At 33.6% G+C, this 24,468-nt stretch overlaps 1 protein-coding gene across 1 annotated transcript in view; it reads left to right on the forward strand.

Annotated features, from left to right (window-relative positions):
* GALNTL6 (polypeptide N-acetylgalactosaminyltransferase like 6) overlaps positions 1-24,468 on the forward strand; it is an 872,151-nt gene that overhangs the window by 372,498 nt on the left and 475,185 nt on the right. Inside the window, exon 4 of the mRNA XM_037155041.2 lies at positions 6,224-6,390. Within this exon, the coding sequence (XP_037010936.1) occupies positions 6,224-6,390 (167 nt within the window). The remainder of the gene's footprint in view (positions 1-6,223; positions 6,391-24,468) is intronic.

Here is a 24,468-nt window from a genome sequence, read left to right on the forward strand (position 1 = left end):
AAAGAACGTCTGTGCAGATAGAGCGAGGCCAGCAGTGTAAATCTAGCCCCTGCTCCTCTGCATGGGAATCTCCAACGAGAGGAAGGGCGTCTCCTCCCTGGGTGAACGGTGCCTAATGTCTTTGTATATAAGGGGAAAAAGCATTTCTCAACATACACAGGCTTTTGAGTCAATTTTTAAAATTTCAGTGCCTTATTGTCTAAACATTTCTGCTTTCTGGAAATAGTGTCAAATAATAACTCTAAAAATGTTGACTCCCTTGACTAGCACTATAGTGCTGAACAAGTCAATTTTCATTTTGAAATTTTATTTACCCACTTTGAAGTGGGGAGTCTCCCTTTATTTGTGTCTCTGTTCATGTACTGAGATTATTGGTGTTGAGACCAAGTTTACCAAATAAGTTACAGCATGGTGTATTCAGTTATCTCTTTTCTTTCTGATGATGATCCTTCTGATTGCCTTCCTTCTTTTCCAATTGTATCATGAAGACATAAAATTTAAGAAGATAAACTAAACTATAATTCTAAATTTTACATTGTGAAAACAAGTTTTTTTAGTCAATTTTGACATTGAGGAAAATAATTCTTTGAACTATGAATTAGTGAGTATATTTAGAATATTTTTTAAAGATTTTATGCAAAATACAAAAGTGTTATTTAACTGTTTGACACCTGTCTATTGAATGCTGGGATGCATTCACAGAAATATTTGAATGTAACCACCCTAAAATGTGCATTTTTTAAATCTCTGTTGCAAGAACTACACAGAACTTTGGGAGGCACTGGCTTCCTTTTATGTTTTTATTGTGATTTACTTGTGAAGTTGATGAGGTATCTTCTTTCACTATGTTTACAAGTGAATTTTGAAGGAAATTAAGCTAAAATGACAGAGGGAGATGGGAAACATTTTCTTTGGGTCAAATGCTCTGCCACCCTAAGGTATGTCTAAATAAGATTTTTAAAAAGTTATATCATTAGCCACAGATGGGGGAGGGAAATCAGAAACAACAGATAGGAAACAATTCTTCAAAACTGTTATTCAAGTGAGTACCCTTCAATAATTTTTATGAGCTACTTTATGCAAATTAATACAGCCATCAGTACATTAGTATGTTACTACGGTCTCTTTCCTTGCCTATTATTAAATCTTTCTCTAAATGTAATGCCAAAATGTGTCTCAAGTGCATGCAGTTCCCTTAATCTCAACTATATCCACTATTATCTCTTAATTGCAATTTTAAAATAACCTCATAATTGGACCTCACACATTCTTTCTTACATTTTCCAGAGTGAGTCATAGTGAGTGTTAAGCGCTAAGGCAGATCATTGTATCCCCCCATCTGAAATATTTAAAAGACTCCCTGCTGCCTTAAAAATAATAGTTCGGAAAACACCAACTCCGACCTCCATGTTCTGATCCTCGCCTCTGTCAACTCCCACTTTGGCCCTTCCCTGTGTTTACTATGTTTCTACCGTAATGTCATAATGAACACACAGCTGTATGAAGTCAACACACGCTCTTGTCCCTTAGGACAGACACAAAATATCATAGCACATTAAAGTGTTAATTCTATTTCCATATGAAATATTAGTCTACAGATAAGTTCCTATGTACTATGTGACCAAATAAATAGTGATTACCAACCCCCAACAGGCACGCACACTCAAGCACACTCACATATACACAGAAGTCCCAACTAATTGATCAAGCCTGTCAAAGCAAAATAAATTACCAGTTACCACCGCTCTATCAAACCCAACTGACAAGGCCAGATTAGAACAGAAAAGCAGTGTGACTAAAACCAGCCATTGAAAATTGAATGCGCTGACATTAAAACAATTATGTAAATTGGTGCTTGGAAGTGACTTATACAGATAGGCTCTATAGTATGACTGTCAGTAACCAGATGCCAAGTTGACATTTTATGCTGCTACTATGGGGAAATGGGGCCAAGAGAACGTTAGCTGAACCACAGTAGTTTTGCAAAAAAATCATATAATGAAGAAAAAGTCAAAGAAAGTGAAGAAGTTTTCTCCCCTTTCCGAACATAAGTCATTCTCTTGAGGTTAAAAAAAGAACTTTTTTTTGGTTTACTAACTTTATTATAGACATAGCTATTCTGATCATCTTATTTAGGAATATTTTTAATAACAGACTTCATAGAACTCCACTACCTTCACTGTCATCTCTTTTAGTAAAGCTACTTCATAAGTCTTTTCATAAATTGGAAGACAATAAATTAATCACTTAACTAATTAATTAATTTGCAGAGTATCCAAGGTGCTAACACTGCTACTTGTAAATGTATCAAAAGGTGGTCTGATTGTACCCCCAAATATAATTTTTGCTGTAGCCATGCAATCAAACTAATTGTAGTTTTTAAATTGGTTTCCACCCTGGCTGGTCTAGCTCAGTGGATTGAGTTCAAGCCTGTGAACCAAAGGATTGAGGTTTGATACCCAGTCAGGGCACATGCCTGGGTTGCAGGCCAGTTCCCAGCAGGGACTCATGAGAGGCAACCATAAGATATTTCTCTCCTTCTCTCCTTCCCTTCCCCTCTAAAAGATAAATAAATAAAATCTTTTAAAAAATTGGTTTTCCTCTCACATATAGCCCGAGACCGACTGGAACTGAATTGTCCCTTTCTTCATCAGCATTTCAGAGAATTATAATGATTATTATAAGATGTCATAAAACCACAACCATTTACAATGTGGATTCTCATGCAAACACAAAATATAACTTCCTCCCTGTTTATTATCACCATTACTGTGTAGTAACATTTTAACGTATTCAGCATTATCTGAAATATGTTCCAAATTTCATTTGTTTGTTTGGAAAGAAGAAATGACAAAGAGAACAAAAAGAAAGGACTCTACCTAGCAACAGCCGTGTATGTATTCTTAAGTATGCATGAAACATTCTGTCAAGGTAGACCATAACCTGCAGGATAAAACAAACAGTACAGATTTAAAAAAATCAAAATCTTACAAAGTATATTCTCTTACCATAATACAATGGAATTAGAAAATGACAGAAAAATAACAAGGTGATCACTAAACACTCGGAAATTTAAAACCTATTTTAAGCAACGAATGTTTCAAAATGAAGTTTAAGGGAAATTTGAACATATTTTGAACAAAATTTTTTTTAATTATATATTTCAAGCAATGCATCCAATGAAATCATTCTAATCTATCATTTGCCACTTGTAAAAATAAAGAACAAAGGCCTCAAATCAATATTATAAGTCTTTACCTTATGAAACTGGAAAAAGAAGAGCAAAATAAAGAGCCAGTTTCTTACTGTGACTGGAGATATCTTTATTTCCTTGCTTTTTTCTATAAACTTTTGCTTCATATATTTGAAAGCTGTTATTAGGTGCATAAAACATTTGGTTTTGCAGTCTTTTTGATGAATTGATCTCTTTATTATGAAATGAACTTCTATAGATGTAAAACCTTAAAGTATTACAATTTTTTTGTCTACAAAACATCAAGTCATTATTTTTTTTCATTAAGTGCCGCCTAGCAGCTTCCTTTTTTATTTGAAAGAAGGCAGAAGACTGAAATGGCTGTGTTCACTAGTCTTGCTTGCCAAATGTTTCTGATGTTCCTTCTGGATCATATAGGAGAGCACTCCCTGGGCCCCTGTGTTGTGTGACGAATTCTGACCAATGCATTGCAAGCAGAAAGCATTATGCCATGTTAGGGAGAGGCCATTTAATTGCCAGCTAGAGAGACCGACCAGCATCCTTATTTACCTATGGCAGAGTGATTGACAGGTCAAAATTTTGGCTGTTTGCGCTGACTATAGTGAACACAGATCTTCTTGCTGACCAGTGGTGAATAAGCAGAAAAATTAAAGAATACTTGTTGTGTTGAGCCATTGGGCGTTGGTTAGAAGTACAGCATAATATCCTGACTGATATACTTAATACAAGTAGATACAAAACTCAGTAAAACAAAAAATAAAGCCATATGTTAGGTAAATTAACAAAATGACCTAAGGATTAATATATGCAAATACTTTCATCCAAACATTTTACTCCAATCTTGCAGTCCAAGAGTTTCAGTTTTATAAATGTGGGTTTTGACATTGTACTTAAAACTAAATTCAGCCTCACACAGTGAGAAAGAATGTTTTAGTGATGGTAAGAATATGAAGGTCTTAAGAACCTCAAATGCAATTTTACCTAAATGCCCACAGTGTAAATGTTGACATTGTACCATGAATAATAAAATATCTCACAAATAAGTCTTGTACTTATTTTATACATCTATAATTGAAATTTATTTTTAGCTTATTCCTATTGTTAAAAGAACCACTTATTTTTGTGTGTGAAACCAATGACATTTATAGAGATTAACTATGAAAGGCATGACAGTAAAGTAGGTTTAAAATAAACAATGCTGTTAAACTAAATATATTTTAAATCCCTCAGTTTAGTAAATGCCAATAAAGACTGTTGGAAAATGTGTGTGCATTGTTTTGGGAAAACATAGAAGATATGAGAAATTTTCTATTGAATTTATTTTCATTATTGTGAATGGTTTAGAGAATGTTTACATATTAATTTGTGGAGGGTTTTTGTCAACTTTTAAATGTCTGCATGATTTGTCATTTCTCTCAAGTAACTTTTTTTAAGAATGTAAATTACTTGTTTTGTCTTTCTTGTTCATTTAAAATTTGAAGCTCTTTTTATCCACTGAAATAAATCGTTGCTTAACTAAGAGATGTCCTCATCTCTGAACCATTCCAAAATTCCACATTAATTTTATGCAGATGCTCATTTTTAAATAATACAGCAATATGAAACACAATACTTATAGGCATTTCCATTCATACTTCTGTAAACAATGCAACAAATGTTTTGATGTATCTCTATTTCTCTTTGTAATTTTGGTACATATCTGTAACCATAAACATATAAATTGGTTTTTATTTTGCTTATTCAACACGGTTCCATATTACTACTTTGTCCTCATATTTAACAAATTTCCATTCTCAACGTGACTTGAAATTAACCCTAAAATACAGTTTTCAGATTCTTAGTAAAGCCCTGGGCGTGCTTCAGTATTTCTAGAAATACCGAGAAGCAGTAACCTGGACGCACAGCCTCAGGACTCCAATGGCTCCCTTCGGTAGTGAATTCAACATCCTTTGGAGCAGGTTAAGAGCTAGAACGCTGAAATATAATTCAATCAGATTAAACACTTGTCACAAAGATGTTGCTTTTCTTTAGAGTAAAAATCAGATCAGCACCCTCATTATTTTTTTTGCCAGAACTTTGGAAATTTCTGTTTTGCCTGTAGTCCCTGCTGCCTTCTGTGCATCGTCTGCCTGCTGCCAGGGGAATGTGTAAACACGGTCCTGTCTTCCTCATCACTGACAATTCGTGAACTACTTCACTGCAGGCTAACGTCCAAATTCCTTAGTATAGCTTTCAAGATCCTACATGAGCTTCTTCTCAACATACAGACTCATGTATAAAGACATCCCTAATTCTTTCAGCAAAGTCAGTCATACTTCCTTTGGGCTCTCTGTGCCATCTATTATGTCACTTGTCTCATTTAAGTCTAATCATTTTACGTATCTGTCCACTGGTCTGTGAATCCTTAAGGGAAGAAATCCTAGTTTATTCATTATGGGATTCTAAGTGCGTCTGCTTTTTTCCTCATGCAGTTCCTCTCTCTCCTAGTTCCCTACCTCCTTCCATAGGCAACTTGACAGGTAAAATAATCACAAAATAACAACATAATCACAACAAAAATTATGGTAGTATTTATCTAACCCTTGCTATTATCATGTGTGTTTGCATGGATTAGCTACCTTAATTCTTGTTAATATTATGAAAAAGGTTATTTTTTGTCCCTACAATGCCCTATTTAAGAGACTACTCTTACAGAAGTTGAATAACTTACCCATTATAATAAGTTCATAAGAACACATTTTCATACAATTCATACCTAATATTTGAGGATACTAAAAAGTATTAAATAATTATTTTTATTAAGAATGTGTTTGAAAAAAATTATTAATGAAATCCATGAATAAGTAGAGTAAATACTGTGATGTACAAGCTCTGGCTGGAGAATCTGGAGAATTATTGGACAGAGTTCAGTTTGCAAATCTGTCTGACAACATAATGCATATATAGCGATATAACAAATAGTATAGTTTTGAGTTTGACCCAGCTTTTTTCTTTCTTTATCATCCCTAGTTGTAAGCACAAGATGTACCTGGAAAGACTGCCAAACACCAGCATCATTATCCCATTTCACAATGAAGGTTGGACTTCACTCCTGCGTACCATACACAGTATAATTAACCGAACCCCAGAGAGTCTGATAGCAGAAATCATCCTGGTAGATGACTTCAGTGATAGAGGTAAGATACAGTTAATAATATTTTACCTGATTCTGTTGTCACCTACACAAACATCATGGGCTTAAAAAAGGCAGAAGATTTTCACAGTGCTTCTCTTTGATCCTATCTGAAAGATGTTTATGAACTTTTGTCTATGTCGTGACTTCATAAAATGTTGGCCAAAGGCCAAAGAAACAATAAGAAGTTGTTGCTGCATTTGGGGAACTTTAAGAAATTTGCATTACATCCCCGTTGTAAATTAGACAAGTGTTGGCGAAACGACTCAAATTCTACTTGCAGCTTCAGCGCAAACACTACAAAATATGCTATTGTAAGTACACATGAGTGGCGAAATATTGTAGTACAACTATAAAATCTACGTCTGTTTCTGAAAAGTATCTACTCTATTATTTACAAGTATGACCCATTCTTCAGGCTGTGCTTATGTTATTTCATAAATACTAAGAATTATAGTGAAGTGCAAATATTTTTACATGGCAATTCCAGTTATCATACCTGAACAGTAACAAAAAAAGTAACAAAGACAGGAGAGTAAAATATAGAAAGTTTCCTGAGATTAGAACTTCATTAGTTATATTTGGTCTAAATGTGGGGATAATTGATACTTCAGGAAAAATAATTCTGTCTTTCTTGGCTGGTGTGAATGGAGGGTAGGAAACCTTTTCTAATGATATTTATGTCTTTGAGGGAGGTAAGTTTCTACCTTATATTTCATTTCATGAAGGAGCTCTGCTTAGCAGTGTTGTATATCTGTAAGAAAGAACGGCAATGAAATGGTGTGATTGTATATTATTCTTATGCCTCAGAAGAGGATACATCTTGAAGTAATATGAGTTCATTGAAGTTTGGGAAATTTCATTTGCAGCAGTAACATCATTTTCTTCATAGTATTCAAAAATTCTGTAGAACTGCCTGGCGTGTTAATTTTCAGGTTTCTTTGAGAGCGTTCTGGTCTTCAATGATTCACTGCAAACACTGATTCAGGACCTGCCTGATATTAATATATATGGCTCTGGCTGGCGTGGTACAATTGGCATGGCACAGTTATGACTTGGGGGTAATATAGTAGGAAAAACTTGGGAGCAGACAATTTTGGTTCGTACAACATTTTTTGCTGAATATTTCTCAGAGGTATTTTTTATTGAAAGTCTTTAAAGAGGAAGAAGGTAGTAGCATATACATTTGCCTTGACTTCAAATCACTGTCATCTTTGGTACAGTAGTAACAGATTCCCGACTCTTCTGTACGTAGTGTTACCTGGGAAGTGAGTTCCAGAAAGCTGCCCATGCAATTGACGTTTGTAAAGCAGGACAACAGAAAGGGGGTTATTTGAAATACTTAGGGTGACATTTCCTATGGACATTTTTATGAATAAGTTATTTTAATGCTTTGGTAAGTCTTAGATATTCAATTTCTATGAACTCTCAAGTTAAAAGTATTACTTTATCATCATTACATTTTTAAAGGTTAAATCTTCTTGAATACTGCATTTCATTGAGTTAATATATCAATATATATAAAAGTAAACCCTGAAAGAAATATTTGATAAAAGTGCTTCTATTATATTTTAGAATACATTGTAATTTTCAAGTTGCATGGACTAGGAAAGAGTATCCTTTCAAGTATGTATCCAAGAGATTTTATAATTAGGATTTAGGTGGACATAAGAGATATCACTCCTGCTTTGTGAAAAATGGGGAAGATAAAAAATTAATCTAATCTTAGGTTAGAATCTAATCACTAACTATTAACTGTATGATATTGGATAAATTAAATAACTTTCCTATGTCTTGGATTTTTTTTATCAATATGAGAATAGGTAACCCCTTAGTTATTTCAGTAACTCCTCTTAGGTTATCATGGAGAGCTACCTCAGACGGTTGAGTGCATAGTACACTATACAGGGTAGTAGTCACTCTCAGTTACAAATTTATACTCACAAAATACTCCCCTACTACTATACATAGATAATCTCCTGACTAAGAAGATGCTCTCAATTTAATCAAATGTAGTCTCCAGGAATTTATCTATCTCTCTATCTATCTATTCATCAATCCACCTATCTACTTGTTATCTCCAGATGCAAGAAAAGTCAGGGGGCACGTGAAGACAAATTGTGGAAATTCGTAACTGTTGGAAAAATGAGAACTATATTAACAGTTTTAAAATCTCTAAATTTACCAATAAGTGGGTAATTTACAGCCTGTATTAAAGAAAAATTAAATTTAGACTTTCAGCAAAGGGATGATAAAGCATGTTACATAAAAATTTATGAGTGATCTTACAAGTGTTTATTACTTTCAAAATTATTTTCACCATTACAAGACAAGGATGCTATTCTAAGGCATCTCTTGTTTATAGGGCCTCTAAGAAGAGGAGTTTTTTCTGCTCCTTTTTATTTTTATGTTATCTATAGCCATGCTGTTAAAAAGTATTGTAGTGTATACTATAAGGTATACTTTTTGACACTCCAGAAATCTTAAGCCTTTAATATATAAACTCTCTCACTAATTCTTTAAAAATCAAATTCAATAGGCTAGACAAATTTTAAAGAATGAAAAAATATAGAGAGGTTTTGGTTTCCTTTAGGAGATTATTTATGTAATGCTACACTTTATATTTATTTTTACAAATATATTTCAATTCCAAGTCTGTTCAATATGAGCTATAGCTCTCCTGAATGTTCTGCAATATCCTTTGGCCAAGGGCAACAAATTTCAACAAGACTTAATCGAATATTAAGTTTATAGTTTATGTACTCTATGTCAATAGAATAGCTATACATGAAGAAAGAAAAAAAAAGAAGAATGACTCAACGTTAGCTGTGTTCATAACACAAGGTTAATACCACTTGGAATTCATCATTCCAAAAGTGTAAGCAATGTTGTGATTGAAAAATTCTGGAGTAGCTGGTTTCATAGCAATAGAGAAAAAAAACATGACAATAATTTCACAATTATTGAATAATTATGAACTTTGGAAAGTGATTTTTAAAAATCTGCCTGAGTAGGATTCATCCAGTTATCAAAATGCTTTAGGGAAAAAAAGTGAGCATTTCATCGAGCAATTCTCAATTTAGATATTCTTCCTTGAGCAAGCTTGGTAAACCAGATGTTGTTCCAGCCTCAGAACATAAGCCTACTGTCTATAAATACATGAAGATGCATGCCTGCAGGTGAGTTTTCAACAACAGCACTGTGTTTTCGCTATCTGAAGCTTACCAAAGTTAGTGGATGTGATTATTTTTTTTAGTGAGCTCTCAGAAGTACATTTAACAACTTCACTTGAAGCCTATAACAAGGCTTCATGATGACTTTAAAGCAGGACTAATCCTGGGCTTATCTCCAAATTCCAGGCAACCCTTAAACAGCATCCACATGGAAAATGTCGAAATGTGTGAAATAAGCTGGGACTTAACCTCAGACATAGGATATATTTGAACTTGACAATTCTCTAAACTCTGTATGCCTAGATGAATGTGAGTTCAAATTGAGGATAGTCACAAGAGAGTTGCTGACACACTTCCCTAAAGGCCAGTGTGGAAGTACTACTGAGCACAGGGTACTTCCACACACATGCTCACACACATGCTCACAGGCACGTTCACACCCACTAGTTCATTCACTCTACTGCCCCTGCTTGTTTCAAACTTCCTAGTCAGGAAAGGTAGGTAGTTAAGTATTTGAGTTTCAGAAAGACCAATTAATGTCTAGGTACTAGGTAGAGGGGAAAAATCAGAGAATCGAAACTATCCTCCCAACTTAGCAAAGCGAACAATTTCTAAACATCCAGTTTACTTTTCTGCAGGTGGCATTGTTCACTGCTGCCCATAGTCTTGTCCACAGACCTACAGCACCAGCATCACACTGAAGCTTATTAAAAAGTGCACAATCTCAGTCCCTATCCAGATATCTCAGAATCTGCATTTGAACAGGATTTATATGAAATTTTTACACAAATCAAAGTTTCAGAATAACTGTCATATGTTTCAAAATTGAGTTTATGCATCAATGAGTCATTCAACTACATAAACATCATAACTTCAAAACATGGTTTCTTACATATTGTTATGAAATAAGTGTTTCTATTGTTTAGGGTATAATTAATACTGTATTTATAAATCTGTAAAGGAAGGTCAAGGTAGAATTCCTATAGCATTATCTATATTATTTTATGTATTTTCTATTTATTATTACATTTCTTTGATAGAATTTGTCATACTAATTTGTAGACATTTGCTCTGATTTCTTAGGAAGTCATTTTGTAGCATTTTATGTTTAATTTCAGGCTGCCACCATTTCCATATTTATAGATCTATTTTGCTCTGGAATCATTCAATAATTTTCATGTCAAGTTCAGAAAGAGAAATTTACACACACACATACATATCAAAGCAGTTTCTCTAAAGAGCTATATTATCAAAATCATAGACATGGTCAAGTATTTAAACTTTTAAAATAGTAGGAATTCTTTTAAATCAATTCGCAAATGAAACTGAGTCTTGAATTTCAGGTCCTATTTTACTCAAATAGTCTCTGAGTCTACACTGAGGGAAGTTTTCATAAGCAGACAAATCAGCACAAATTTTACAGCTTTCAGAGTTGGAGGATGTCATCAGTGTAAAAGGTTGTAAAACAGAAGAATGGTAGTGTGTTTTTATTCTATATGATAAAATACCAACACTAAAGTGCACATAAAGATTCTGAGACGGCAGTCAACATAAATACTTTAGTGCTGGGATTTCATCGGATGCTCCACTGGACGGCCAGACGTGCAATTTTTATGTCATGCTTATTGAGAGCTAGTCACTGTAAATAAATCTTGGAATTATTTAGATTTAATATTCATATTTTAAATTATAATTTTAAAATCAAAAGATAATGTTAAATACTAATTAAACTAAGAAAATACAACTGTATACTTTCCTGTTTAAGAATTTAGCATCATCTGCTAAAGAATTGAAAGAAAGCTATTGTATTTTTTAATGATACATTTGTATTCATGTTGCATAATGGTCAAATGGAGAGTTTTAATGAAATGGTTGAGTTTTACCAATTAGGTTAGCATTCGTGATTGAAAGGGAGTCTAAGACATTGAGTGGCACTATTTCCTGGGGTCATAAATATGAGTGTAAAGCAGTATATGTTCTTAAGATCGCTGGAAAACAAGCCTACCACCTCCAAGAGTAAGTTTTGGAAGTTACAAAATTAACTCATAAAAAGTCTCTTTGCATTTATAAAATGTGACTATTAACTGTAGGTGACAGAATATATATCAAGTAGAATCTATCCCAGAAGGAAAAGCACTTTCAGACTTCTCTTGATTTTTTATATTAAAAATTTAATCTCACATGATGTCAATGGCTATGTGAACAGAAGCATTTATCTGACAATAACCTTGAGAGTTATATGCTTAATGAGCCTTTGCTTTGCCTTAATGGTTGGAGTAGCATTTTGTTCTGTCTGTGTTATTCTGCAGAGATAACGTGGATAATCTCTCCAGCTTTCAGGAGTGTTTCTGAGGGTTACACACACATTGACAATTCTCATGATTAACGCCAGAATGTTCTATTTATTCTAGTAGAAACCTATTTTAAGTAGATGCTTATTCTACAGATTGGGTTAAAGAATCTTGAAATACCATAAACATTTATGTATTCTAATGAATAATTTTATAAATTAGCCTTCATAACACTGACATTGGTAGGTTCAGAGCATTGCCAAAGATTCTTAAAGAAATTATTAATATGTCGTTCCTTCTTCTAATGAAAGCAGTAATATATCTAAACTTGGTGAAATTAAGTTTCAGTTAAGATGCAGTAGAAGTTATTTTCAGTGTACAAATATACATTTGTTTCAACTTCCATACAAATAGACATTTTTATGTAGTTTGATTTAACAAAAAATATTTTTAAATGTTGTAATGTAGAATATGAGTTTGTAGTTTGAGAGAATGTAATCATCAGACTGAAATGCTTCTAGGCTAATTTTGAACACAAAATATACATATTTTGGAAAATGTGTAGTAGAACAGAGTCAAACCTAAATTCCATCATCTAGCTTGGCTGTATTTTAAATATATGTAACAAGAAAACAAATTTCACAGTTGGAAAATTTTATTATTGCTTTATTTTGCTTTGTAATTCATTTTGCATACTTAAATGAATGAAATCAAATTAAAACATAGCATTCCTGTATTGTGAGATATTTTTAAATGACCATATAAAGTAGGTATTTTGGAGATTATGAATATTTATATTATCTCTAGGAGTTACTATTAAAGTTTTTTTCTAATATTTTAATTTTGTGTAGATGGTGAATGTCATCTTATGTTCAGTTTTCTAACTAGCATACCTCTCTTTTGCAGTTCTAAATATTAGTTTCTAACTAAGATAAAACTGTCATTTTTCTTATAACATTAAATGGCTGACAATATATGACACTCATGTATTCTTCATAACAATCATCTTAGTACCTGTTTATCTTTGGATAGAACATCATTTGGATAGAACATTTGGATAAAACATTAACCCTGAATCATCATTTAGGGCTAACGTTTTGAAGGTCCCTTTAAAAACAGAAGGGTTTGGGTTTGGCATGAAGGGTATGCTTCTTTTCAAAGCAGAACTGTAACAGTTCACCAATGCCACAAAGGCATGACTTACTCAAGAAAAATAAAGTGTGTGATGTATTTTATGGCAGATTAAATTCTATTTATTTCCTTGAGGACAGCTGTTTTGAGTGGGGTGTCATTTGTATGAAATCGTTTGATGGATGTTGGACTTCATATCTTGGGCAGGCATAACTTTCTCCGATGAAATAAAAGGTTATGTTTTATGATTATTCCTTTCATCAGCAGACGTCCACTGGTTAGCAGTAATAATATAGTGTTCAGTATTTCAAGCAGCTCTTTTTGATGTCTAAAGATCCATCTGATCTTAATTTTTGAAAACTGATTGCATTGCACAATACACAACAAAAATTTCCCTTTATCCTGAATTATAACACTTAGAAAATTATAGATCTCTCACCAGTCAAGATTTTTGATAAGTTTTAAACATCAAATTTTTTTGTGTTTATGGAACATATTTTAACAAAGTTCTCCTAGCAAGAATTATAAGATTTATGACAACTGAGTAACAGTTCCACAGTAGAATGGTAGTATCTGTGAGGTGAATGAATTTGTAGGTGACATGGTATATTTGTCACCTTTGTAGATGAATAGAGATTAAGAAAGGTGACCTTCCTAGTCACACCCTGGGTCAATTTACATGCTTAAATAAATGTTAGATTGGACTAAAACATACAGGTTTTTTAAAAGATTTTATTTATTCTAAGAGAGAGGGTAAGGTAGATAGAGAGAGAGAGAAACATAAATGTGTGGTTGCCTCTCACATGCCACCATCTGGGGACTTGGCCCAAAACCCAGGCATGTGCACTGACTAGAATCAATCCAGTGACCCTTTGGTTCTCAGGTTGGTGCTCAGTCCACTGAACCACACCAGCTGAGTCTAAAACATACAGTTTTTATATTTAGGAATACAGGGTTCTTTTCTGTAATTCTCTCATATGTCTCGTTCTGAGAAATTGGAACCACTCTGATAACTATCTTGAATTTAATAAAACTGTACTACAAATACATAGATAATAATAAATCTAATTCACTACCCATTTTTTGCCTTAGGATAAGGATTATAATGGAAGCCAGCATTTTACTTTGTACATACAAGTATTGGGATGGAGGACTCTTGAGAATTATGATGATTTGAACATGCAAATTCCAGTTATCCATAATGACCTTCCAAGACTGTAGGGGGCCAATCAGAGCCTTCCTTCTGTAGAAAACAGTGTTTCTAACATTCTGAAAGGCTCACCAAGTTATAAAATGGGTTATAAAACATAGTTAAACATGTTTATGTAGCTTTACAGGCTGATGTAAAGTAGAATTTATGGAAATAAGTGAATGGATTTTAGACTAGCCCCGTGTAGGCCATCTGATTCTGTCTTTGTTACAGGTGTATCATTCCAGAGTAGGCTGCTTCATTTCATAGAAACCAAGCCAGTTTTTATATTGCCCAGAGGCACGCTGGTATAAAACGTCCCAGACGATGATAGTTGTTCTGGGACAGAGACAAGCTGGGTTGGGGGGGAAAGGGGAAAGGGACTGAGCAAACATCCAGCATTAGATTGGATAGTAATTTAATATGCATTCTTTGTTTTTTATTTTTTTTCTGCTTCTCCTAAAATCCAAATAAAGAACTCCTAAAATCCAAATAAAGAACTACATATGGAATATACATTTACACTGCTTGAAGGTCTACCATTGCCACATGTTTAGAGAAATTGCAAAATTTATATTTTAATCATAAATAACTTTCATGAAATGATGATGGAGATGACTTCCCAGAACTGGAGTCACGTAAATAGTGTCTGTATGTATATACAAAGAGGCAAATTTCAGCTTGCAATATTTAATGCACTTGTTTTGATCTTTGGAAAAAATTTAAAGTAATTGCATCTGTGTTTTCTAAGTAATAAACAAAAAACATTAAGTACTGTGAGTCAGTACAGTTTTGTTAAATTCTAATATGACATGACAGTATAGAGAGGTATGACTTGCAAACTCAGGTTCACTTAGAACTGAGGCATTCTATTGCCGGAGTGACCTTGGTATAATAGCCTATAGGACCTACTATAACAAACTGGCTCTTAGATCCCCGACTACTCCTATAAACATCTTAGATTACTCCAGATTGCATAGCACCAAGCAATCCATACTTGCTACTGACTAAAACACTTTGTCACACATCTGTCTGAAAGGTGAGACATGCGTGGTATGGGTCAAGGTACCTCTACTAACATAGAATCCAGGCTGAGTCCAAAATATGCCCTAGCAAGATGACATTCTGTGGTATGATAAGTCACTGGGGGAATCCCTAAGCATATTGATTTTGCTGGTCATTGCCAAATATGTTTTCCTTTACTTAAGATCCCTATGCTTCAGTATAAGGCCCTGAAGAAAGCCAAATGGCATGGCAATCCTAGTGACTTATCTAAGAGCATAGGTGACACAGTTGTTTTCTAAAACCACATAGGTCCCTCAGTGCAGAAGGATTTTTGAATCCAAAGGGGAAGTTATACTAATGGGCAAAAAGTAAGGAAGGTATAATCCCCAGATCCAGCTTCTAAGCAGCAGACAATAAGCCTAACTGGAGATACTGAAAGTTATAAGCACATGATGATGTTTACATCCTTATGCATATACTTCCTTCTTATGAGGGTGCTTTCTTATAGCTGGCATGTGGTACCAGTAAATAAGGTCCAGGTAGTGATGAATGCTTTCGAGTTGCCCATAGCATATCTAGCAAACTACATTTTCTACAGTGACATGACAAAAAGATCTTGTAGTTCTGTATAGTAAATAAAACATTTTAAAGGAGCCCATGCCCACTCTTTTAATTTTTAGGGCACAGATGACTTCTTCCTTCTAAATGGATAACCTGACACTGAGTTGTTGCTATGTCTCCACTTACTGGTGATCAGGAAACTGATGATAGATTCCCAGACTTGAATCATTAGCACAGGGGCATCCTGGGATATGCTTCACTTAGGATATGAAGAGGAGGGGACTAGAATCAGAGAAAAGACTACCACACCTGACTGAGTAACCTACTCCAGAAGGTTTGTGGTTTGTAGGCTTTGTTTGTGATTGAAATGCTCTTAGAAATTATATGATATTATTGGTAGGTAGAATTTCAAAGAAAATAACAATGGATACTTTCAGTGATGATATAACTCTTCTGTACCAGACTGTCATCCAAAAGGCAAATCCGATGTGTGAAACAATACAGCCCACGTCTAGGTATCAAAGACTAAAGCCTCTTGCAGTCCGGAAACAGTTACTTTCAAGCTCTGTATCAAAGCCTGCATTTGTTTTCATTAGCTAGTTCATGCATTTTCTTCCTCTTTCTCTGTAATGGAAAAGCATGGATGTGCTCTATGGTTTAATGTATTGACACCTGGTAATTGGGCTAGAGTATAAACTAGGCCAGCAAATACGTGTATCAAGCCAAACACATTTCAAGTTTCAGAAGCAATGGCCACTTAATACAGCTACAGTTTATTTTTACCTATTTCAGAATTCAGAAGGGTAATCTATTTTGCTAATTTGAAGGAAAACTCTCTCTTAACCTATAGTGCAAAATAGTTATATTGTATGGCAGACTCAAAGGTTGATATTGTTTCTGATGATTTGTTATTGGAAAGCCTGTTTTCTGGTGAGAGAAATTATTAAAGCAACACCAGTAAGAGATAGAGCAAATGATATTTTCAAATTATTGAAGTCACTTTCCATAGGGTCAGCAAAGGTCTACAAGGGAGCTGAAGTCCAATGTGCGCAGTGCAAAAGTTACCACCACACCTCACATGACCACTGGGCTTCATACCCACTAGGATTTAGACAATGCTTATGGATTATAGTTCTGTTCTTGGCCTGAACATTTAACCTAGGATGGGCTTTCACCAAGACAGGGCATAATGAGTAATAATATCAGCCTGTTCTATTCACTCCCATTCATTTCAATGTCAGAAATGTGGTTAATTCTCTTATTTGATTAAGAGTGACTTGGAATAGGCAGAAAACGGGGCAGGATGTTTGAGAAAGGGATACTGGGTGATGATGCTTCACTCTAATCACCAAGTAAACATATAAGCAATGAGTGCCTTTCTTTACCTGCAATGAGCGGTGGGGGTTAAATAGATGATGTAGACATCATCCTAGGTTTGAATCTGGCTTTATCTTTACTGGTTGTGTTACCATGAAGAAGTTATTTATCTCATTTGTCATGCATTCATTGAGACATTAGGTATTTACATGTAAAACAGTGAGAACTAGGCTGGGTAAATAGTAAGCACTCAATTAATTTTGGCCATTACTGTTCTTGGTATAACGAGCTGGAATTGAACTAGATGACTTCTAATTCTATCTCCAACAACTTTGAGTACACATTAATATCTATGCTTTATAGGATATAAAAATTATTGAACAAATAGCTGTTTCTTTCTTTCAAGGCTATTGCCTTTGAATAGTTGCAGCACAGTGGTAGGAAGACCCCGTATACACTTACAAAGGGCCAGCCCACTACATCCAGAGACCTTTGGTGTTCCTAAGGTCTCACCACATTCCTTCTGAACTTGTAAGACTACTAGTAAAAATTATAATTGTGAATACTGCAGAATCTGGTGAGTTCTTTATATGAGGGTTTCATAATTAATTAAATAGTTAAACAGCTAATTCATAATATAATTAATCTATCTTTTCATTAAATGTTTAATTGTTTTTAGGAAATAAAAATAAATCTATTTAATTAAATCATTTAATAATAATTTAATATTACACCTCTATTTGACATTGCTTGCAACCCTTCTCATTATTCAGGGTATAATTTTACAATCATTCTTTCTCTGGCCTTTCATGGGCTTCTCTTCCTCTTCCTTCTCCCTGAATGTTGGTGCTTCTCAGGGTTCCTCTCACCACCCACAGATCATGTTACCGGGCACATTATCTTTGAGTCATCCGTTCTTGCTTTCTGTACAATTAAACTCTTCTCTTGCTTCTGACCTGAATAATCAGCAGACTACTGAATTTCTGGGCTTAAATGCTGCACTGATATTTCAAACTTAATGTGTCTAAATGCTTCCATTTAAACTATTTCTTCCTCCTAATTTCACTCCCACTTTGGATGACATCATCATTCATCCAAATTAGATACCTGAGAATTATCCCTGTTGTTTCCTTTTCCTCACATCCCTTATCTGGTTAATGGACAAATCTTACCAAAGTTACCTCCTGAATACTTTTTAAGCCATTCTCTCTTGAAGTTCTGTTCTACAACATATATTCTGATTTGGGGTCATAGTCACACAATTATTGTGAGTTGAACCAATCTGTGCATTTATTTATTTACTTATCCTAGAAATAGAAATCATTCACTTCTTTAAAATTTAATGTATAAAAATAGGTTTCAGCTATTATAGTTTCTTCATTTCTTTTTAATTAATTAAAGTAGGTGAGAGACTTCACAAAATAGAAAACTTTCCCCATGTACATTAATGACATACGCCAGAGATAATGGAACTTCCAGGAATGCTTCTTTGCAACAATTATTTTCAAATGTTACAAACTCATGATCTATTAGGTTATCCCCATCTGAGAGAGGTTATACATAATATAAGGTATGGTATTAATTATTTCAAGCATGTTATTTGATTTTTCCAGGAAAAGAGAATTTTAAGAAATCAGAATAGGATAGGTTTAATCAAATTAGGGTCATAACTTCTTCATGATCAATGTTAGAAGAGTCTTATGTTAAATAGAAATAAATTCTATTAATTTTGACAGAGAAATTCTTTAATTTTTTTTTAATTTCAAGAACATTGTTAATTTCTGTTAATAGTTGGAAAAAAAGATAGCAGTTCTTTGTTTCACACTGTCTCAATACAGGATGGCATGGGATAGTAAAAGAAATATTTCTTGAATACATTTGATCCTATGTTATACACAAAGATTCAGAATTTTAAATAAAAAGTGTGCAGAAGAATATATTTCCTACCTGATTATCCCTAATCAGAGTGAAACAAAAATAAACAGTAAAAATATTCAACTAATGAACAGGGTTAGATATATTTTTGTATATAAATGTACATAGTTTTATATATAATATATGTTATATCTAAAATAATAATTCATGTATAAAGAAAGCAGAAAAATATTCTCAAAACAAGTTTTATTCAAACTAACATATGTATAGCCTACATTAGACTACCATCTTTGTGAGGCCTTATTAGTCACTGCTGTGTTCCCAATGTCTAGAATATAAAGCAGTAGATTCTTGATTAACATTTCTTAAATGAATTAATAAATCATAAATGAAAACAGTTTCCACGGTTGCAACAAACCTCACTTCCAATCCTTGTCTTACTCTTCTTCAGATTCCCTTTTCTGCATAAACTTCTGAGTTCACATCCAAGCCAAATATGGGAAATGGTTAAAACAAATCATAATGCATGTGGTGCACTCCTCCGAGTTTTAACTTTTAAGTAAGGACAAAAGTTCCTGGAGTCCTATTAATTTGGTAACCCTGACAAAGAATCAGAAACATTTTAAGAGCTGACCCATCTTTAGACACTGGGTATAATTGAAGACAATTTCAGCTTCCATTAAGAGCTTGTTATGTGCAGGACCGTCAAAAAACTAAGGTAAGCCTTATATCACTGTGAAAAAAAGTGGCAATTCATCTGCATTCATTTCAACTTGAAACCAGCTTGTGGAGGATTTGAAATAGATAATTTGACAGCATGCATTTTGGTGGCTGTTAAGGCTTATGCAGGGACTTTCTAATGTTTTTCCCCTCTTTTGTCTCTTGTGCTTTGGTGTCAAATCTAAAAACCATTGCCTAGCAGAAGGTTATAGAAAGTTACTCCTATGTTCTTGCTTCTAAAGTTTTATAATATTAGTTTTTACATTTAAGTTTTGACTCTTGTTAATTTTTTTTATACCGTGTGCAGTAGAAGTCCGGATTCATTACTGTACATGAATACCCAGTTGTCCCTGTACAATTTGTTGAAAAGACTATTCTTTCTTTGTTGAATTGTCTATGCATCCATATCTAAATTCAAATGGTCATTAAAGTAAGGGCATATTTCTGGGCTCCCAGTTAGAAGTGAGTCCACTGATCTATTTTTTTATCTTTATGCTTTACATACTATACAGATTGCTGCATTTTTGTAATAAATTTTGACATTAGGAAGTTGTGATTCTTCCAGCTTTGATCTCTTTTATCATATTTTATGTACTAGGAAATATCTTTCAAAACAATACCTTTTATCATGTATAAAGTCAAAAATGCTCATGACACAGTGAGAAGAGATTGTATTTAAGAACTGTGTCCTGTGCCAGTACCTCTTCTCTAGTCTAACTTGGTATGAGTTAAAATTAAGAGGGTTTGAACACCCTCTTATTAGCTTTCAGAGAATGAAAAGCAGACTGAGGACCGTGGGCAAACAGTTGTAGACTTTTAAAAAATTATTAGTTTGGCTATTCTGGATCTATTATTCTTTCATAAACAGAGTTTAAGATCAGCTGAGTCAATTTCTACAAACATTCAGCTGAATTTTTGGTAGGGAATTCACTGCATCCGTAGATCAAATGAGAAGGTATGGCCATCCAAAAACAGCATGGAGTCTTCTGACCCATAAACATGGGTATCTTTCCATTATTTTAGGTTCCTTTAATTTCTTCAATAATGTTTTGTAGTTTTCAGAGTACAACTCTTGAATTTTTGTTAAATTTCCCTCTTTTTTATTATTTTTGATGCTATTAGAAATTAAATTGTTTCAATTCCCCTTTCAGATTGCTCATTGCTAGTATATATAGATGCAACTTATTTTGTATATTGACATACACTACAACCTTGCTGAAATCATTTGCTCTAATTTTTTATGTGTATTTCTCAAGATTTTCTATATACAAGATCATGTCATCTGTTATTAGAGGTTGTTTTACTTCTTTTTAAATCTGAATGCCTTTTATGTCCTCTGCTTGACTGATCGAAGTGAAAGAATGTACCACGCTGGTGTCCTGGATATTTTAATCAATTGGTGTTTTCACTTCCAAATTGCTAGCACTCCGCTTTGGTAATTCTTTATAATATAATGTAAAGGGATAAGTTTCATATATACCTATATGCATGTATATGTATGTCATCGAAAGACTTTACGTGAAAGAATAAAGACATTTAAAAGGTTGTATGTAAAATATTGAGAGTAACCTTTTTGTGAAGTTACTACTTCAAAGTGCAAGACATCACACATTCAAAAGGCAATCCTGACCAATGAAACTAGTTTATATTAATGAGATTTGGCCTTAGGATTTTATTTGCTTCAGTCTGAGCTACAGTTTGCTGGATTGGCTTATACGTCCCCATCTCAGCAGCTTTTGGAATTCATGTTCAGCCTACTAGAAGAGGTGCTCTATTCCTTATATTATTAATATGACCATTATATTGACTAAAACAACTTGTGAGAAAATTACTTACATCTCATATTGAACGCCTAATTAGTTTTATAAATACTGGATATAGTGTTACCTGCTCCTTAGCTACCTGCTCTAAGGAAAAAAAATCAATCATAGCATACGTAAGTGGCAAACTACACACAAGAAGGAGTTTATTATCTCTAGAATTAACCATTTAAAAATAATCAACCAGAAAGGTCCAGTTTGCAATGGACATATGTAATATTTTTCCCTGAAAACATTTTTTCCTAATTTCTAGTGCTTTAAAGACTGTTAATCATCCTCCAAATTCAAAATTCAAAAATGTATGATTACATTAGACATGATTTCAGGACATGACCTACATTTTGCGTTCATATGAAATCCCTGAGGGTAATATGGGATAGTATATTTATGTCTAATTTATTGGTGTTTTAATATGTTTATTCTCCTAAAACTATTAATAATAAAAATGAATAAGAAAGAAATGTTTAAAACTTTCTCAAGAAAGATAAAATTAATTACTTATGACCAATCTAAAATACTTAAAAATTAACTACAAAAAAAGAGTAAAAAGAATATAATGAAAATGAGTAGAAATCATTAAGATAGTAAAAAATGTATATAATGGTGCATATTAGCAGAATAATTGTTTCCTTTTTAAAGTCTGCTTAATGACAAATTCTCACAAGATTTACTGCCAAAATGAAGAATACACATATTTATTAAAAGGTTAAAAATAGAAAAATTAAAAAATAGAAAACTAATCAATTCTGTTTATGGAGAAAACAAAATGAATGGACATGTATAACACATGAGTTAATGCTGAAATATCATCTCAGTCTGTTGGGTGCTTCTGAGGAAGAGGGTTTGGTTGACACCAGTGAGAGTTTCATGGCAGTTTTCAGCTTAATCTCAAAAGTTTCATTTCTTAAAGAGAAAAACTACTTGTGGCTTAAATAACAGGATCTGACACAGCTGGATGATGGGTGTATGGCTATTTTTTATATTTTATAATTTACCACAAAAATATACATTTAATTGAGTAAAGGGTCAGCGGAGGCATTAAAAAGTAAAGTATTACTAAAAGAGAAAAACATCTTTTTAGTTTACAATTTGAAAAAAATGAAATGTCAGTTTTCTTTTAAAAATACTGCTTTCTATCTTCCCATTTCACCATTTGAATTTAGATTAGTGACACATTCCCAGGGTATGGTGGATTGCTAGGCAGGGTCGACCGATGTTCTTCCTAACACTTGTATTGTGGGTGAATGCTGGAAACTGCTGATGAAAGCACTGTTTGCTGTTTTGAGTTTATTTTACTATATATTTTAAAAACCAGCATGAAGTATTTATTAGAAGTGAAATTTTAATTTATCTTTCTGACTCCATAATATCTGTTTCTAAATAATGCTTTTGGTGTACTCTCAGATTTTCATGGATTATCTATAGAGCATCCATGAACTGTTTAGAATTGAGAGCACCAGGACAAAAACAGTATTACTTACAGAAAAGAATAAATATACCTAATGATGACTTAAAGTGTAATACTCTGTTAAGTGAGAGAGGTAAAGTAGAAAGTAAGTAATCATGTTCAATTAACACAGAAAAACAGAAAATGCCAAAACATTTTATAATGAGACCCTTAGCAGCTTTGATTACAAATAGGTATGTAAACCAGAAATTTTGGCATTCTTAAATAAGTCATAATGGAAAGATAAAATCCATATGGGAAGGTAAAAGACTTGAATGGAGAAGTGCAGAGGAAGAGCAATTAATGGTATCAAATAAGTCGATGTTATTTTAGAATTTTAAATACATAAATTATTACAATGTGAAAGAAACTACTTTAGACTACATGAACAGGAACCATCCTATTTCTCAGATTTTAAGAAGCTTGATATTGGTGTTAGATGAACAAAATAAGAAGCTACTGGCATGCAATGGGAACATATCTAACAAACATAATGTCTAAGCACCTGCTCTCACATGCCCCTAGTTTGTAGCTGTGTATTTGTAGCCAACCACGTGGAAAAGTAAGGAAGGCTGTACCCTGAGTCATCAGATAGTGTGCATTTCTGATTATTGGGGAGATTCAAAGTGCAGTGATTTCAATAATGTTACCCAAGAAGGTCCTAAAGGACATAGAACACATTTCCTTCCCAATTGATTTCCAATGTTGATGGAAAAGAAAAACAAACACTAATGAACAAATATTTTCTTATAAAATTTAAAACAATTTGTTTCATTAAAAATATTCTTTACTTGTATCAGAATTTCAAGGGACATTTTAACTATACTCTGAAGAGATATTAAGAATTGAAAATAAGTGAAACTTGAGATTCTCAATTTCTGTTGGGAAGGGGTAAAAAAAAGTCCTTTAGAAATATTCAGTGAATAAAAGTTTTGCTCTAGCTGAAAGTTTTTCTCGGAGAAAAAAATAACACACCTGGATCATGAAGGGATTTGTGTAAAATATCTGTGTCTCCAGCTCTTGCAAGACCAAAATTCTATATGAAAATAACCCTGACTCTAGGGTCAGATTATGTGTATTTGAATATCTATTTTTTGCTTATTGGCTTCATTGACCTTCGAGAAGGGGCACAAGTTTCCTCCACTTCTGCTTTCTCATGTATCTTATGAAGATGATTATTATGACAATTTTGTAATAGAACATGTAAAGTGTCTGGCTCCTAAGAGGAAAAAATTAATAAAGTGAGAACAAGAAGAGCACTTCTAAAAACTGGGCCACATCCCTCCTCCACATATCTGTCCCAAGGCTGTTGAAAATTGCCTCCTCTGCTCCTTTTTTTTTTTAACTTTATTTTTTTAAAGATTTTATTTATTTATTCTTAGAGAGAGGGGAAGGAAAGGAGAAAGACAGAGAGAGAAATGAAACATCAATATATGGTTGCCTCTCAGAGGTCCCCTACTGGGGACCAGGCCCACAACCCAGGCATGTGCCCTAGACTGGGAATTGAAAGCAACAACCCATGCAGGTCCATGCTCAATCCACTGAGCTACACC

This window comes from Artibeus jamaicensis, unplaced genomic scaffold, assembly GCF_021234435.1.
Source record: "Artibeus jamaicensis isolate MK-2021 breed Jamaican fruit bat unplaced genomic scaffold, CSHL_Jam_final scaffold_537, whole genome shotgun sequence".
Classification (NCBI taxonomy): Eukaryota; Metazoa; Chordata; class Mammalia; order Chiroptera; family Phyllostomidae; genus Artibeus; species Artibeus jamaicensis.